At 35.4% G+C, this 16,331-nt stretch overlaps 6 protein-coding genes across 6 annotated transcripts; 4 read left to right on the top strand and 2 right to left on the bottom strand.

The window, feature by feature from the left end:
• The first annotated feature begins 1,541 nt into the window (after positions 1-1,541).
• On the top strand, positions 1,542-2,656 carry LOC106298737. The gene has a single exon (XM_013734885.1). The coding sequence runs from the start codon at positions 1,612-1,614 to the stop codon at positions 2,527-2,529; it is 918 nt and encodes a 305-aa protein (XP_013590339.1). The 5' UTR covers positions 1,542-1,611; the 3' UTR covers positions 2,530-2,656.
• A 3,971-nt stretch (positions 2,657-6,627) lies between these two features.
• LOC106298158 lies at positions 6,628-7,041 on the top strand. Its single transcript, XM_013734238.1, has one exon. The coding sequence runs from the start codon at positions 6,628-6,630 to the stop codon at positions 7,039-7,041; it is 414 nt and encodes a 137-aa protein (XP_013589692.1).
• Positions 7,042-9,895: 2,854 nt separating this feature from the next.
• LOC106298157 lies at positions 9,896-10,654 on the top strand. The gene has a single exon (XM_013734237.1). The coding sequence runs from the start codon at positions 9,896-9,898 to the stop codon at positions 10,652-10,654; it is 759 nt and encodes a 252-aa protein (XP_013589691.1).
• A 1,506-nt stretch (positions 10,655-12,160) lies between these two features.
• LOC106299591 lies at positions 12,161-12,924 on the top strand. Its single transcript, XM_013735658.1, has one exon. The coding sequence runs from the start codon at positions 12,178-12,180 to the stop codon at positions 12,856-12,858; it is 681 nt and encodes a 226-aa protein (XP_013591112.1). The 5' UTR covers positions 12,161-12,177; the 3' UTR covers positions 12,859-12,924.
• Positions 12,925-13,160: 236 nt separating this feature from the next.
• On the bottom strand, positions 13,161-14,633 carry LOC106298633 (NADH dehydrogenase [ubiquinone] 1 beta subcomplex subunit 2). Its single transcript, XM_013734770.1, has 4 exons — positions 14,414-14,633; positions 14,086-14,131; positions 13,889-13,948; positions 13,161-13,393 (listed from the first exon to the last, which is right to left on the bottom strand). The coding sequence occupies exons 1-3, from the start codon at positions 14,509-14,511 to the stop codon at positions 13,889-13,891; spliced, it is 204 nt and encodes a 67-aa protein (XP_013590224.1). The 5' UTR covers positions 14,512-14,633; the 3' UTR covers positions 13,161-13,393.
• A 349-nt stretch (positions 14,634-14,982) lies between these two features.
• On the bottom strand, positions 14,983-15,517 carry LOC106299453 (indole-3-acetic acid-induced protein ARG7). The gene has a single exon (XM_013735548.1). It carries the CDS (start codon positions 15,481-15,483, stop codon positions 15,088-15,090), a length of 396 nt encoding a protein of 131 aa, XP_013591002.1. The 5' UTR covers positions 15,484-15,517; the 3' UTR covers positions 14,983-15,087.
• Between the last annotated feature and the right edge of the window lie 814 nt (positions 15,518-16,331).

Raw genomic sequence — 16,331 nt, 5'->3', positions numbered from 1 at the left:
ATATATATATATATATGAAAATAATGTTTCATTGGACATCAACCTAAAATAATATTTTAGCACATAATTAATAATATAATATCAAAGACATAAATTTTAAAAATATTCATAAGAAAAAATATAATCTAAGATTTTTGTATTAAAAATTATTTTACTTATTATCATAATTACAGTAGAATAAACAAAGAAAATACGTAAAACTATTATGTATTCATGAACATTTTAATATTAAGATGATCATGATCTATAACAAGAATAACAAAACATACACAATAAAAGTTAACATCACCTTAAATTTCAAGTAAGCTAAACATTTTTAAATACTCTTTAACATATATATTTATGTATTTTTGGTTACTAACACGTCCGTAGCGTTAATAGAAAGAGAGAGAGAGAGAGAGAGAGAGAGAGAGAGAGAGAGAGAGAGAGAGAGAGAGAGGGAGGAAGGGAGAGAGGGAGAGAGGGAGATTATGCTAATAGTAAAAATTAGTTTTTTTGGTTAATTTAAAATTTAAGAAAATAGTATATCTCATATAAATCTCTTGCAAATGTAAAACTAAAACACAAACTACAAATCATATAAAAATAATAATTTTGATTACAAGTAAATTATATTCCGCCCGGACCGACCCTAGTAAACTATATGAAACACACACTAGATAACGATTACCTTCGAATCTATGTATTTATTGACATAACATGAGCTTGGCCTTGCTTGAGATTAATAAGGGCTTAAGAAAATGTTAAAATGTTAGCCAGATGTTGACCTAACGTACGTCCATGTAAAATAAAATTCGAATTGGTGCATAATTATTTATGTACGAATAAAATGTGAAGTGTTACATCTAGCATTTTTCTGTTTGGTGCGGTGGAAGAAGTTACCGGGATAATAGGTATTAATAAGCAGCAAGTTAAGTCCAAGGAGAGGCAAGGACGATGTCAACGGTAGGAACGAGCTTATTTCGTTTCATTCATAAACAAATCATTCTTTGATGGGATTAAGGTGGATCATGTCGAAGTCACATAACCATAAATAACTGAGGATGCTTAGGTTGTTTAGAGATTCAGAAGAGATCTTGTTGGTATTAACAGAAGATACACACGAGTTTATGGTGTATCTAATGGTCAAATGAGGAATTAAAGCACCTTCTACCTGGAGTACTATGAGAATTTAGATTATCTACCTCATCACCCATATAAACTCTTAATGTAAAGGCAACAAACTCATTTTAACCCTTAACACCCATTCGCTTGCATAACCTTAGTAGAAACAAATTATTTTCATAACATTTTAAGCACATTATCTGTGATCCATTCTTGAGTCATTTTTTCAGGATGATCGTTGGTTACTAATAATCTTAAGATTCTTAACCGAATTAATAGAAGAAAAAATACAGTTGGGGAAATAACAAAAGCAATTATTCTTATAAAAAAGGTAGCAAGCTCTCCCACGTGCACATCATCTCAAACTTGGTTGCCTAAACCCCACACTTTACCCTCTTTCACATGTGTATATATAAACAAAACGCTCCTTCCTCGTCTCTCACCATTTCAAAACACATTCAAAGCCATCTCTCCTTCTCCTTCTCTCTCTCCCTCCTCCTCCGAAACATGGTTGGAGTTTTCCGGCGATCACTCTCTTTCCCGAACAAACCCACCGTCCGTCCACCACCACCATCAAAGCCACGTGTCTCTCACCACACAAGATCCATCAGCCTCCCATGCAGATCACACCCCTTGATCTCCCACATCAACCACGAGATCTCCCAGATCAAATCCTGGTCCTCCTCCTTTGACCGCCGCACCACTGCATGGCTCACCGACGGTCTCAGCCTCCTCAGAGACGTCCAAGAAACCCTCTCCGACATCCTCCACCTCCCTCAGTCGCAAGAGTCTCTCCGCAACCGTCCCGTGTTCTTCGAGAATCTTCTCGAAGACCTCCTCCGCTTCGTCGACGCCTACGGCATCTTCCGCACGTCGGTCCTCTCCCTCCGCGAGCACCAGTCCGCCGCTCAGGTCGCTCTCCGTCGAAAAGACGACGTCAAAATCTCATCCTACGTAAAATCTCGCCGCGCTCTAGCGCGAGATATAGCGAAGCTGACGTCATCTATACGCGAGCCGAAGACGAAGTACAACCGCTGCCACGTGGACGTTTTGAACGGGTCGTACGGTGAGGCAGAGCTGGCGTCGGTCATCGGTGACGTCGTCGAGGTCACTGTTTTGGTGTCCGTGGCGCTTTTCAACGGCGTTTATCTATCTCTACGTTCGAGTAAAACGACGACGTTTGTCGGGTTTCTTAAGAGGTCTGAGAAGAGAGACAAGAACGGTGAAGGGATCGAGGAGCTGAAGCAAGTCGAGGAGAAGAGCTTGGTTGGGTTGAGCAAGAAGAAAAACGAAGAAGTGAAGATTCTTACTAAGAAGATGATGGAGTTGGAGAATTCGATCGTTGAAATTGAATGTGGGAGTGAGAAAGTGTTTAGGGGTTTGATTAGTACTCGGGTCTCATTGCTTAATGCCCTAACACATTAACATTGTCACTCTCATATGATCTCGTTATTTTTCTTCGAAATTTCAGTTTATTTGCGTTTTTGTCCGATTTTTTCATTATTTGTATGAGTTAAATACTTGAATAAAATAGAAAACAAAGATATATACATTACATGTTGTTTTCATACAAATATGAGAATTATTATATCGAGAGTTCTACAACAAACAATTTTACATGTTAAAGTTATGTTTTATAATAATTCATGTAAAATTATTATATTTAACTCACACTGATGAGCTGTTTTATGAAAATATACATCTGAAATTTATGTTTGCATAAATGATCATAAATTACATTTTTAAGGTTTGAATCTAGAATTTCATGGTATATAAATATCAATGAAATTTTAGTTAAACCAAAGGATAAGTAGATTTCCATCTTTGTTGTTTTTATGTTACAAACCAAAATTTATCTCGGATTTAATTGGCTATAAGAATTTAATTTGATTATTATTACTACTATGTCTTTGTATAAACCAATTTTTTTTTTGGAATAAATGGTTACGCGTTAAGAACCAAGGTCCACTTGCTTTCACAAACCACAATCCCCTGGCCATGGCCATGCATAATCATTCATTTGGCAGGCAACAAAACATTAAACATTAGTATGGAAACAGCGTGCATGAACTGACTCACTGGACACATATATTTGCCGGAAATAATTGAGAGAAAATAAAATTAAAGGACATAAGAAGACATAACTTATAAGATTTTCACGTTGATGGATATTCGTTCTAATATTTTGTCGCCTCTCTTTAAGTTTTAATTAGTAAAAACTCATGAAGCCACCACATGGTTTGTTAAGGAGATGCTTTTCAATTATCATCTTGATCTGATTCGGATTAGCACTTAATTATTTGATAAACACGGTATTAAACGTGGAGCTTGCTGGAAAACATACCGTAGTTTAGACTGCTTAGAGCATGATTAACCCGCACTCTTAATTTGGAGTTTTTAGCTCATGATTTGACATTTTTTTTTTTTATAATTTTCGGCTAAGAATCGGTTCTTATATCTCTTATTTAAGAGACAATTATAAGTTTTTCTTAGTTAAAAGCTAAGAAACGGTTATTAGCCGAAGCTAAGAACCCCACCCTAAGAACCAGGGTTAATCATGGTCTTAGAGCATGATTAACCCGGGGTTCTTAAGATGAGGTTTTTAACGGAAGTTAAGAAACTGTTTCTTAACTTTTAACTAAAAAAACTAAGAATCAGTTATTAAATAGGATTTTAAGAACTGGTTCTTAGTTTTTTTAGTTAAAAGTTAAGAAACAGTTTCTTAACTTCCGTTAATAATTTCACTCTAAGAACTCCGGGTTAATCATGGTCTTAGTGCTATTAAGATAACAATTTATGGGCTAATCTAGTTCCTCATTTAGCGGCGGTACGTGTTGGTTGTCATGACCGGTTAGACCTACAAATCTAATAACCGGACTAATACTAGATCTGGTTAACTATAAAGCTATAATTGAGTTGGTTGCTTTGAAATGCAACTTGCGTGAATTATTTTTGTTTAATAAATGCTTTACTTAGTTTGGAATAATACTACAACGATGCAAAAAGGTTGACAACTCTAACAGGGTCATGACTTCAACTCAACTCCCAACAAAGAAGATAACCCAGATAGAAAAGGGATATTGGTCATCAATGAATGAGTAAATTAGGACCACTTAAAAGTTAATAGCACTACTTGTAGAAGAGAATAATTAGAACATGAACTTTACATGTTCCTAATTAATTAATAATTAAAGACTTCTAACATCTTACCAAATTATTGGCCACTATTTGTTATACATCAATTATGTATATGATTGGTTAAATTTTTGTCAATACGTATGTAGTTGGTTTTAGTTTAAATGTTAGGTTTTATCCTTTTGTAGCATGTGGTGAATGTTTTATATAATCGAATGATCTTTCTATCACGAATTCATATTTCAAGAATGTTCTCATTGTTTGAAAATGTACATGCATGTAACTCGTGCAGTATAGTATATATCATATATGGTCAGGGCCGGCCCTGAAAGTTTGGAAGCCCAAGACCATTTAGTAAAGATTTAAAAAATTTGGGGGCTTAAAATTTTTTTTTTTACAAATTGGGGGCTTATTTACATATAAAGATTTTCAAAAATTTTGGGAGTCCAAAGCGAATGTTTTATTGGGCTTGGTCCAGGGCCGAACCTGTATATGGTTTACAAACTTATGATTTTGTCAATCTTTTGACAGTTGGTTATCGTTTATAGCAAGTAGTAAATGTTTTTTTAGTCAAATGTTATTTTTATTTCATTGCAACTTCAGTCATGGTCTTAGTGCTATTAAGATAACAATTTATGGGCTAATCTAGTTCCTCATTTAGCGGCGGTACGTGTTGGTTGTCATGACCGGTTAGACCTACAAATCTAATAACCGGACTAATACTAGATCTGGTTAACTATAAAGCTATAATTGAGTTGGTTGCTTTGAAATGCAACTTGCGTGAATTATTTTTGTTTAATAAATGCTTTACTTAGTTTGGAATAATACTACAACGATGCAAAAAGGTTGACAACTCTAACAGGGTCATGACTTCAACTCAACTCCCAACAAAGAAGATAACCCAGATAGAAAAGGGATATTGGTCATCAATGAATGAGTAAATTAGGACCACTTAAAAGTTAATAGCACTACTTGTAGAAGAGAATAATTAGAACATGAACTTTACATGTTCCTAATTAATTAATAATTAAAGACTTCTAACATCTTACCAAATTATTGGCCACTATTTGTTATACATCAATTATGTATATGATTGGTTAAATTTTTGTCAATACGTATGTAGTTGGTTTTAGTTTAAATGTTAGGTTTTATCCTTTTGTAGCATGTGGTGAATGTTTTATATAATCGAATGATCTTTCTATCACGAATTCATATTTCAAGAATGTTCTCATTGTTTGAAAATGTACATGCATGTAACTCGTGCAGTATAGTATATATCATATATGGTCAGGGCCGGCCCTGAAAGTTTGGAAGCCCAAGACCATTTAGTAAAGATTTAAAAAATTTGGGGGCTTAAAATTTTTTTTTTTACAAATTGGGGGCTTATTTACATATAAAGATTTTCAAAAATTTTGGGAGTCCAAAGCGAATGTTTTATTGGGCTTGGTCCAGGGCCGAACCTGTATATGGTTTACAAACTTATGATTTTGTCAATCTTTTGACAGTTGGTTATCGTTTATAGCAAGTAGTAAATGTTTTTTTAGTCAAATGTTATTTTTATTTCATTGCAACTTCAGTTGTTTTAATTTTTTCACCTTATTACACATCCATATTTCAAGATTTTTCACTGTATGATATGATTTTATAATGTAAATGTAGACTTGTATATAATCCACGTCACAATATTTTCTTTTATTTATAAATGGAATAATATGAATGGCTACAATCATTATGTTACTTCGTCACGAAAAGAAAGCCAAAAACACAAACGGTGTAGCTTATTAATTATTGGACAGGAAAAAACAAAATACACGGCCAATTGTAATCATGTGTAACAAAAAAATTATTTATATGCTTGTTCAACATCTTTGTTTTTACCAAGTTTCAAAAAAAGAAAACAGCTTTTTTTACTTTTGAATTAACAGATAGACGTTCATTTCACGCTTCGCAGACATTAACCCATGTTTGAGACTCCGGAACAACACGCAGTTTTTACAAGGGTATTAAGAATGCCACGCATGTCGTTGAAAGCTTTCCCTAAAGAATGGGCCTTAAAAGAGAACCATATTTACCTTAAACCCATTAATAGCCCAATAGCTGTTTGTAAATAAGAGTTTCTGATAGGTCTATACATATTCCATTTTTATAGTTCTGAAAATATTTATTAGATTTTGTTCTAAATGTCGGCAGATATCTTAGGTGTCTTTAAATAGATAGCGTAACCCTCAGTATCACTTATTTTCACAATCGCAATTCTGATTCTCTCTCTCTCTCTTAGCATAACAATATAGCGTCACCATCTCTCGCTATTCGTCTTTCAAACCACATAGAAGCGTCTTCTTCGTGATCTGAAAACCTATATTCGATTCGGTGATGTCTAAATCGAAGATGGAAATAAAGGTGCAACTAGAAGAGAAGAACAAGGAGGAAGACTTGGCAAGCAAGCAAGTCTCAGATGGACTTGAGAAGAGTTGTTTGACAGAAGAAGATGATGATGACTATTTGTCTGATCAGAACAGTAAGAAGAGGACAAGAGTACCTAAGACAACTTCTGAATCAGACAAAAGAAAGAAGCGTAAGTCAAGCAAAGAACCTCGCTACAATAATACGTCGTCGTTTGATGACTGGCTTTTCGTTGGTACCGTTAATCCGCAAAAGAAGGCTATCAAGATTGATGATGAAGACATGAACATAAAGTTGGAGAGGTCATCATCATCAGCATGTGGAGGTTGCTTTTTCCCCAAGGCTCAGTTTTTGTCTCAAGTTGGAATCTATTCGTTACCATATACAGTCTTGTTTTAGGCCTTTGTTGTGGGCTCTATTACTAACTCTCTCAGAGTGGGTTCATGTATTTTTGTTATTGGGCTACTAATCTTTCCAATCAAGTAATCAACTAAGAACATACCATTATTAGATTCTTTTTTATGGGAGCAAACTTATTAGATCAATATAATATAATAATGAAAAGTACTTATATAACCAACTATTATTTTGACTATGATTTTAATATTAGTAATGATAAACATATCAATGGAGAATATATACAGCATTTTAAGGCAGGCTTACAATAAAGTTGATATGTGGATGATGAGTGGAATGTCAATGAGACTAACTAAAGATTGGTTGGTCAGATCTGGCTAATTAAATAAAACTTGTGCATGGGCATTGGAAACAAATTATGTTGTATTTTATGATCATGCTTCCGTAAGTAACTGCCAATTATTATATATACAGATATGACCTTTAAGAGAAGTAAAATTTTAATAAAATAATTCTGAGTTCCCCCTAACCTCCCTGACACGAGTTTCGAGGTTCAACCTAGATCCATGGTCTCTGGCGCCGGCGACACGTTTTCTCGCCGGCGCTGGACATCTGCGTCGAGTCTACTTATCTCCGTCACTCTTTGTTTCATGTTTCATTGTGCTATCTGCTTGTTACCGGTTCGATTTCTTTGTCTATTTGGAGGAAGGAGGTCCCGACAAACGCTACGACGAAGACGAGAGCTTCGAATCTTCGCTGTGCTGCTACCCGCGGTCCTATCCCTTCGTTTGGTCCTTTCTCCAGCGATGAGTCTAGAGGATTCTCTCGCCGCCGCAAAGCTCTGGTCTTCGGGTTTATATCCTGTCGTATCTTTCTCTGGCGACTTTGTCCAAGCCTTTCAACTGCGTATGGAGCATCGTCGTTCTCAACTGATGAACTCAACCTCTTCGTCTTCGGAGAGGTGCGAGTCCCACCAACCACCGTGTGCTGCTCCTCCTCATCTAAACGGCGCCAGATCTTACAGTATCATGAGTCCAGATCCGAGTATAATCGGTAAAACTCCAATCTCTCCATCTTGTAAAGTGATGCTCTATTCTCCTCCGGGTTGTCTATGTGACGGCAGTAGTTTTCCTCTCCGGCGAAGCTCTTCCGGTGGCCACTCTATCAGCGTCGAAGAACATCTTAGATCCAAAGCTTCCCGGCTCGTACGGACAACGTTCACTGAGCTGATGTCTCTCAGTGATTGGGCCTGGCCCATTTGTTTGATGAAGCTAGTCAGCCTGCCAAGGCCCAGTCCCATAAAAGAAAATTCGATCCAAATCTTAGTGGATTTCCATGCTTGGGTCAGTGTTTCAAAGATTAATCCCGATGGGATCTCTCCTTGCTATATATTTTCATATATGTCCAATGGGATGAATTTACTGGTGAACTCACCAGTCTCAGTTCTATTTCAATCAACCTCTTCTGAGGAGAAGGTTTCACCATCATGCCCTCTTCCTATGGATAGAGGTGTCTCCTCGGACTCGTTTCCGAGCGTCTGTTTCAGTTCTCTCATCGGTTTGTTATCTTATGGAGCGGTCTCTACGGGACCTGAAGATGCAATCGAAACTACCTTGGTAGTTTTTGTAGATGAGGTCTGGACTTCAACGTCACTTTATGTGACTATATTCCAGTCGTCAGACTTTGTCGTGAAGGTTCCTTCGATGCATTCAAGCATCGTCTTGAATTCGTTGTCATCTTCGGTTGAAGATCTATCTTGCTTAACTTATATATATGTTGTAGTTTATGCTTATTGCTTAAGAGGATGGATAATTCCCTGTTTGTGTTCAAAAAAAAAAGAGAAGTAAAATTTTATATAAGGACACTCGAAGACAAAAATAGTAAGGTGGTTGATACAAGTTAACGAAAGAAAGACATCCAGGCTGTTCACAAAGATTAACTTCTCGTTGATGGTTTTGCTTCAAGAAGTCTCCTCCATTCCGTTCGTGCACAATCCCAGTTTTCTTCAACTGGACAAATATAAAAAATACATGTATGCGTGTCTATATTCATATACAATTGGACTTGGACGTTTATTGATATAATGGAATCTCTAAGGATGTGTTATTAATTAAAGGTCGCTGTACTGGGATTTTGAAAAAGACGTCGCAGCCAACGGTTACTCTTTCTTGTGGGTTTCATATCTACGCAGCCTAGCTGAGGTTGTTGCCACACCTATAAGCTGTCTACTAACTAAAAACTGGTATTTGTAAACTATTTGTGTATGTTTTTATGTTTTTTTTTTAAAAAAATTTGGCCTAATTATTGCATTAAATTAAGAATAAAGTGCTCATCATAATGTGAATGATATAACACTCATTTTTTACCTTAAGTTGGATACATGGTCGGATCTAAGATTTATAAGGCCATAAATAATTTTAGTATATCTTAATACTTTTTTAAAAAAAAATTGGTGATCATACGACTTATGTATAATACTTGTGAATGTTTTATATGTTTGTTCCCAGAATCGGCATTGGTTGTATATGTTTAACTTTTGAACATTGTCACTTGAGCTTCTTGCTTGATTGTTTTATCAATGACACGCTTGCTGAAAACATTATATATTTACATTGATTTACCACCTTCATTAATCCAAAGTGTACAAGGTTGAAGAAAGGAAGTTTATACTATAAATATAAGTATGGATTTGTCGTTTGACTGTCGGAAGAAACTAAACCGCAACAGCCAGTTCCAGCCTGTATGGCTGTATCTAATCGTGTAATAATTGGCCTCTACGTGCATGCATATGCATATAGATGACATACATATATATTGGTGAGAGCTAGTATTAATGAGACAAGGATCGGAGCCTTTTTGACTTATACATTAACTTCTCTATTGAGTCCTTCGATCCATGGCTGCTACTTCATCATCATCTGGTGCACACGTGCGTTCAACAAGCTGGCCCGAAAACGTTCATCCTCTGTCACGATCCATCGAAGATCATCTTCTGATACTTAAGAAAAGTCCAGAGTCTGCTTGTCGGAAACTCGGAGTTTTAAAGAACATGTACGAGGTTGTCGAAGTTTTCCTCCGTTTTCAATGGACAAAAACTCAAAAAGCGTTTCTAGAAGATGTCTCCGACGGGTTTCTCGAGGTTCTTGATATCTGTTACACGATCAGAGACGTTTTGATGGAGGCAAAAGAGCAAGTCAGAGAACTCGAGTCGAGCTTGAGGAGGAGAGTGATCAGAAGCAAATCAGGAGGAGATCATGATGCATTCTTGACGCGTGAGATCGATGCATACGTGTTTAAGAGAAGAGTCTTGAGCAGAAAGATCGGTAAACAGTTGAAGATGAAAAATAAGAAGAAGAAGAAAGATTGTGGAGGTGCCATTAATGTGATGAAGAAAGTTAAGGAGACGAGTTTCGATGTTCTTGTTTCTTTGTTGATGGAAGTGGTGACGATGAATCATAAGCAGATATCAAGAAGTGGTTGTAGAGGAATCATGTCGAGGATATTTAACAAGAAGAATCAAGAAGCTGAAGGAGATGAGCTGAAAAAGCTGAGAGAAACAGAGCAAATGATTGAAGCAACAGAAGGAGAGTTGGAGTGTGTGTACAAGAAATTGTTGAAGACAAGAGTTTCGCTTCTTAACATGCTTACTCTTTGAAGCTGAAACTATGTAACTTTCCTAGAAATTTCAGTTATTGTGCATATTACATTAGATTATACAATCACATTATCACAAGCTTGAACAATGAGCACATCTCATCACTCACTATCTCCTCCGCAAATGTTGCAAGATAGAGCTGGTATGAGTTTACAATAATGGGCTTTTACATCGAGATTAATGGGATTGGTGGGTTGTCTTGAAAACGAGACCTCAATGAAATTCTCAAAAATAATAAATAATATATGAGTAATTCAAAATGTTAACAAACTCATGCAAAATATCTTATACTCATATATTATTTACAATTAATCTTGTTTTTCAAAATTATTATATTAATTTTTGTTTATTACTTTTTAAGAACCTCTTGAGATATTAAGAAACTGCTTAATAATGTTTATGCATGATGGTGGCAACAAAAATCATATAATACATGAATGATTGATTATTCGTGTAGTACTTTTCAAATGGGAAAATCGAATAATAAGATTTCTCCACTAACAGCAGAATAAACTTAATGCATTTGTTGAAATTTTTTTTTATAAGAATCTAATGATATATATTTGAGATTAATTTGAGAAGAGATTCATTTGTTGAAACTAACCTGAGATATAAAGATCTTAATAATCACAAAATCTAATCTAGCAGTCGAATATATGCATAGGTTGAGCCGTCGAGGTAGTTACCTTAGTGATAAACAAATTATATGGAGCTGAATGTTTGTTGTACGTAGAAGCCAAATGGTTCATTGTTTCTTAGTTGGAATTGGTAGAAAACTTTAGGGTTTTTAAAAAAAAAATTCTAAGGAAAAAGATTTACAATAGTTTTAGTATACTGTTTGGTTTATAAAGATCCATATGGACTTGCTAAAAAAAAGATCCATATTGATCTGTTTTTCTTTGTAGTTTCAATCATATAACCATTGATAATTAATATATGTTGATAGGTTTGTTTAATACATAAGAGAGTGACAAACACAAAAAATATATTTTGTACATTAATATATCTTCTCTGAGAAGTGATAAAACACGTAACACAATATTTTAACTTTGATCTGAGATTAAAATATTTTTCATTCCATTTTATTTAGACTCTTAAATTCCAAATTGCTGAAATTTATCGACACAACCTGGCACCGTCGCTCGTGCATGCATGGTATATACTTAAACCTTATAAACAATAAAATAAATTATTTAAAACTATATATTATACAACAGGATATCAAAACAAATCCACAATGTATTGTAACCCACGAGTGTCTTACGTATATAGAAGGTTCATTGAGACAGTTTTGAATAATTTAAATCATTATTTTGATAATATGTCCAAAATGAGTTGTTCCCCAGGTGTCCCACGTCCGTACAAACCCATTGTAAGGAACCTTCATTGTACTTTCCTTCAGATCCATCGTCTCAACTCTATATAATCTCCCTCTTACATGCATTTCACTATATCTCTAATACCGTTTCAATCCATTTTGTTATATTCCTAGCTAAATATATCTTGAAAAAGTTAAGATCATTATGGCTCAGATTAACTTCGAGGGTTTGAGAGAGCTACACGACTGCGCAAACTATCTCCTCGATCACTGTCCAAAAACAAGAGAATCTCTGTCTGAACAAGGACAAGAGAAGTGGACGGAACAAGTTTCTGAAGCTTCATTGAGGATGTTAGACATCTGTAGCGTATCTAAAGATGTGATGACGCTAGTTAAGCACAGCTTGCACGATCTACAACTTACTCTACGTGGAAACGAATCATCAGATGTGAACGAGAAGATAGCAGCGTATAATCAATACAAGAACAGGCTCAAGAAGGAGATATTGAAATGCTTAAACTGTCTAAAGAGCATGAAACGAACCGGAGGAGGAGTAGCGATGCCGACAGAACTTAATCTTCTATTTGTAGCTGAGGTTTTAAAGGAAGTGAGAGGAGCTGTTGTGACAATGGTCGAGTCTTTGTTCTCTCTTGGTTGTATTCCTTGGCTAGAGAAGAGATCGAGCAAAGGGTCTTTGTCTTCGATCTTTACTTCTCGATCTTCGGATTGGTTAGATGATATATGGGACGAGACCGCAGTTCAAAGCGCAGCTACGAGATTGGAAGCAGCAGAGATTGCTGTGGAGGAGCTTGAGATAGAATTGGAGTCCATTTTCAGGCGATTGATTCATACAAGAGTTTCACTTCTTAATATTATTACCAGCTAGATTTATACATGTCCAGTTAGGTTTTGCTTCTGGACATGTTTGATTGACATTACATTGATTTCTACTTTATTGCATGTTTGAATCATTATATTCATTTTTCACTTGTTTCTCAACCAGTTTATTAAGGTTGATTAAGACTTAACTAAAGGGATTTTTTTTCCCTCTAATAATAATAAAATTTCTGTAGCTGTCATAGTTATTTACGTAAATGTTGTGACTTGGTATTGATGCTTATTAATATGTTAGCACTTAGCATGGTTAGACAAGGCATGTTATCATTATTTTTACTACTATGCAAGGATAATCAAGGAACCATAAGTATAATTGTTTAAATTCATTTGTAGACAGAGAAAACATCAAGTGCAATCCAAGTAGCAACTTAAAACAGGAGCAGCAAATCTTACAAAGTTGTGTACGAAAACAATCGACGTCTTCGTTCATAGTTGTATTTATTTAGACATGAAACTGAAAAGAAAAGAAAAGAAAAGAAAGAGACATACATTTTTCGCCTTGATCTTCAAAGGTTCGATGAGACCTAGCAGAATAACCCAAAACAAGATTAGTCTCAAGCAAAACGAGTAGTGTTTATCAACATTACAGCTAGGTTTGCATGGAAGGTGAGGTTAATCATTTTTTGGCTAACTCCGAGCTAACAATATCTCTCAACAAAGAGAAACAGCAAAGTATGTGCGACTAAACTATTAACGATCTTTCAAGATAAACGCACTCCATTCTCAATCACTCGACTTCAAAGAGGGTTAATGATTCACTATAGAGAATATAAATCAAGAACGTTCTTGAACTAAAGTCTGAATCAAAGCTACAAACTTCATTCAAGACTAACTACACACCATTTTTTTAACAAGAGAGATCTCGTTAGCAAGTGACAACTTAGTATTTGCTACATCAACATTATGCATAAACATTAACGAACTGCTGTCTTATTATTTAGGATCACCGTAAAAACAATCACGAGCGTTAGATAAGAACTTTAATGATTCGATCAGAAATTGATTAATACATGCATTACCTAGTGATGATCCCCACCATGACCATGATCACCATGGCCATCCCACGGGTGCCTCCATCCCTAACAATTGCGATATAGCAAAGATCACCATTTAGCCACCATGGAAGGAGTAGAAAAATTGATACAATTCAAATAAAAAAAGCTCGAAACTAAACAAAGATTGAGGCAAATATAAAAGGGGGGAGAGAGAGTCTTACCATGACTACAGGACCATCTTGCTTTGCTCTGTACAAAATCCAGAACCTTCAAAAAAAAAAAAAAAAAAAAAAATTGAAATGACATTGATATTGGTTCCGACCAGAGACATAACCCAATTCATAATCAACAGCTGTCTAATTGTCTCTATGATACTAATTAAGACATATCCATTGTCTAAAAAATTTAATCAACAAACTGAAACAGACAAATCAATCGGATTCGTCGGGAATATCAATTGACCGATACTCTAAAGGTAAGATCTTAGCTTCGATGGAGGAGTAAAGATCTAAGCTTGAAAAGCAAAGGAGAGAGAAAGAGAAATGTTACCACATAACGCCGCACAAGCCCTTTCCGGCGACGGTGTGCCACGTCTTGGGAGTGTGTACAGTGACTCCCTTGTATGTTATACCTCCTCCTCCGCCCATTTTCTCCAAACCCTACAGATTCCCGATTCGCACTGCAATTTTCACAATGCCTACCTGAGATTCAATCCAAGCAGGTGTGACTCGCGACTCCGCCACTTTTCGTTACATCTTTAGACAAGGCCTCAGGCTTTAAAAGTAAAGGCCCAATTAAGACTTGGACCATTTAAAGGACTAGGCCCATTAAAAGTTCTAGTAGTAATTAAGAAGTTTTGATTGATAAGTTATCATCTCCTACACTAACCAAAACTTTGTAAGATTATTACCCTACGAGGTGTATTGAATTACGTATTTTGAGATTATTTGAAAAGAGTTTATTTTGTATGATTTTCGATGAATTAAAAAAATTATTATGATTGCATGCTGGAATTCCATCTAAAACAAGATTTTTTTTTTTTTTTTTTAACGATAGTAGATTTTAAAATACATTTTTAAACAATAAGCTGAAAAAAAACATTAATTCATTTTAATACAAATCATTTCAAATATCAGGTTGATTACACTCATTACATTCCAATTACCAAAAACAAATTACATGTATATATCTACAACACCTTCGAGTCCACAACCACCAAATTATTAGGAAACTAAAGACCGGAGCTGGTTATGTCCACGAAAGAGAGGTATTAGAGAAGAGATTAAAGCTCCCTTGCAGGTGCTCGTGGAACAATCCTCTGACTTCTTCCCCACTTCATCATCATCATAGTTATGAGAGATACTTCTCCTCACAAGCATGATGACGTGATCCATTAAACTCCCATCGCAAGGAATCTTTAAAGGACCATCAATGGTAGTTCCAAACTCATCCTCAGCCATCTCCAATAACACTTGTAAGATCGGATGGTTGAGATAATCCAAGGGCAAAACGAATCTCTTCCCTTCTTTGGTGTAAACAGTGAAATGCCCTTTCTTCCTCTTTCTCCATTTCTCCATCAACTCAGAGAGTCTCATCCCCTTAGAATATAACCTCTTCATTATAAGCTTTAGTGTGTGTGTTACTTCTGCTCTGATACTTTGGTTGTGATGCCTTTTAAATGCAACCGTAAGTGCCTATATATATAACCAAGGGTACGTGTGGAGGGAGAAGGGTGTTCGTGTTTATTCAATTCTTTACAAGTTTTCCCACTTTTTAGATCACGGTCACTTGTGGAATTACATACGGCCCTTCCACATATATCTAGATATTTTACATATTTTTTTTTTTTTTTTGCTAAAATTTGGTGCAATTTCAGTTTTCTTGGTTATTAACTTGGTTAACTTTCTTTCTTTTACAATGTATGGACTCTGACCAAGCAATATATCCATCTTATTGTTTAGTAATTTGAGTGAACCAATTATATCTAGCAAAGCTATTGTATTAACAGACCGTAACACAATGTATAAGACAATATGTTTAACCACGCGTTCTTAATAACTATTTAGAAACAAGAATACTCTAGCGGTTTGAAGAGGGCAAAGGAAATATGTTAGTGGTGGTGATGGAAGCATGTGATCTTTTTAGAGCAAGTTGCTTGGTACTTTCATTTTCTATGTAGTTCTCTCTTTAACTTTCATGAGTGTTCTTTGTTTTCTCTTTTCTAGTCACATGAAATCCCGCAAACGATTCTTTTTTGAACTTCAACAAGCAACAAATCAAAATAACTACACAAACGATAAAATATGTTACAATGATAGATGGAAAACAAGATATTTTTATAATCACAAAATGCTGATTTAAAAAAAAAATAGAGAAAGAAAAAACAAATTAACACATATCCTCAGTTAGAGCCTGATTTGTCTAAGCTAAGCCATAAAATTACACCCATTGATATTCAAGTAACCTA

Source organism: Brassica oleracea, chromosome C6 (assembly GCF_000695525.1).
Source record: "Brassica oleracea var. oleracea cultivar TO1000 chromosome C6, BOL, whole genome shotgun sequence".
Lineage (NCBI taxonomy): Eukaryota > Viridiplantae > Streptophyta > Magnoliopsida > Brassicales > Brassicaceae > Brassica > Brassica oleracea.
This window is presented reverse-complemented; position numbering and strand designations above follow the sequence as displayed.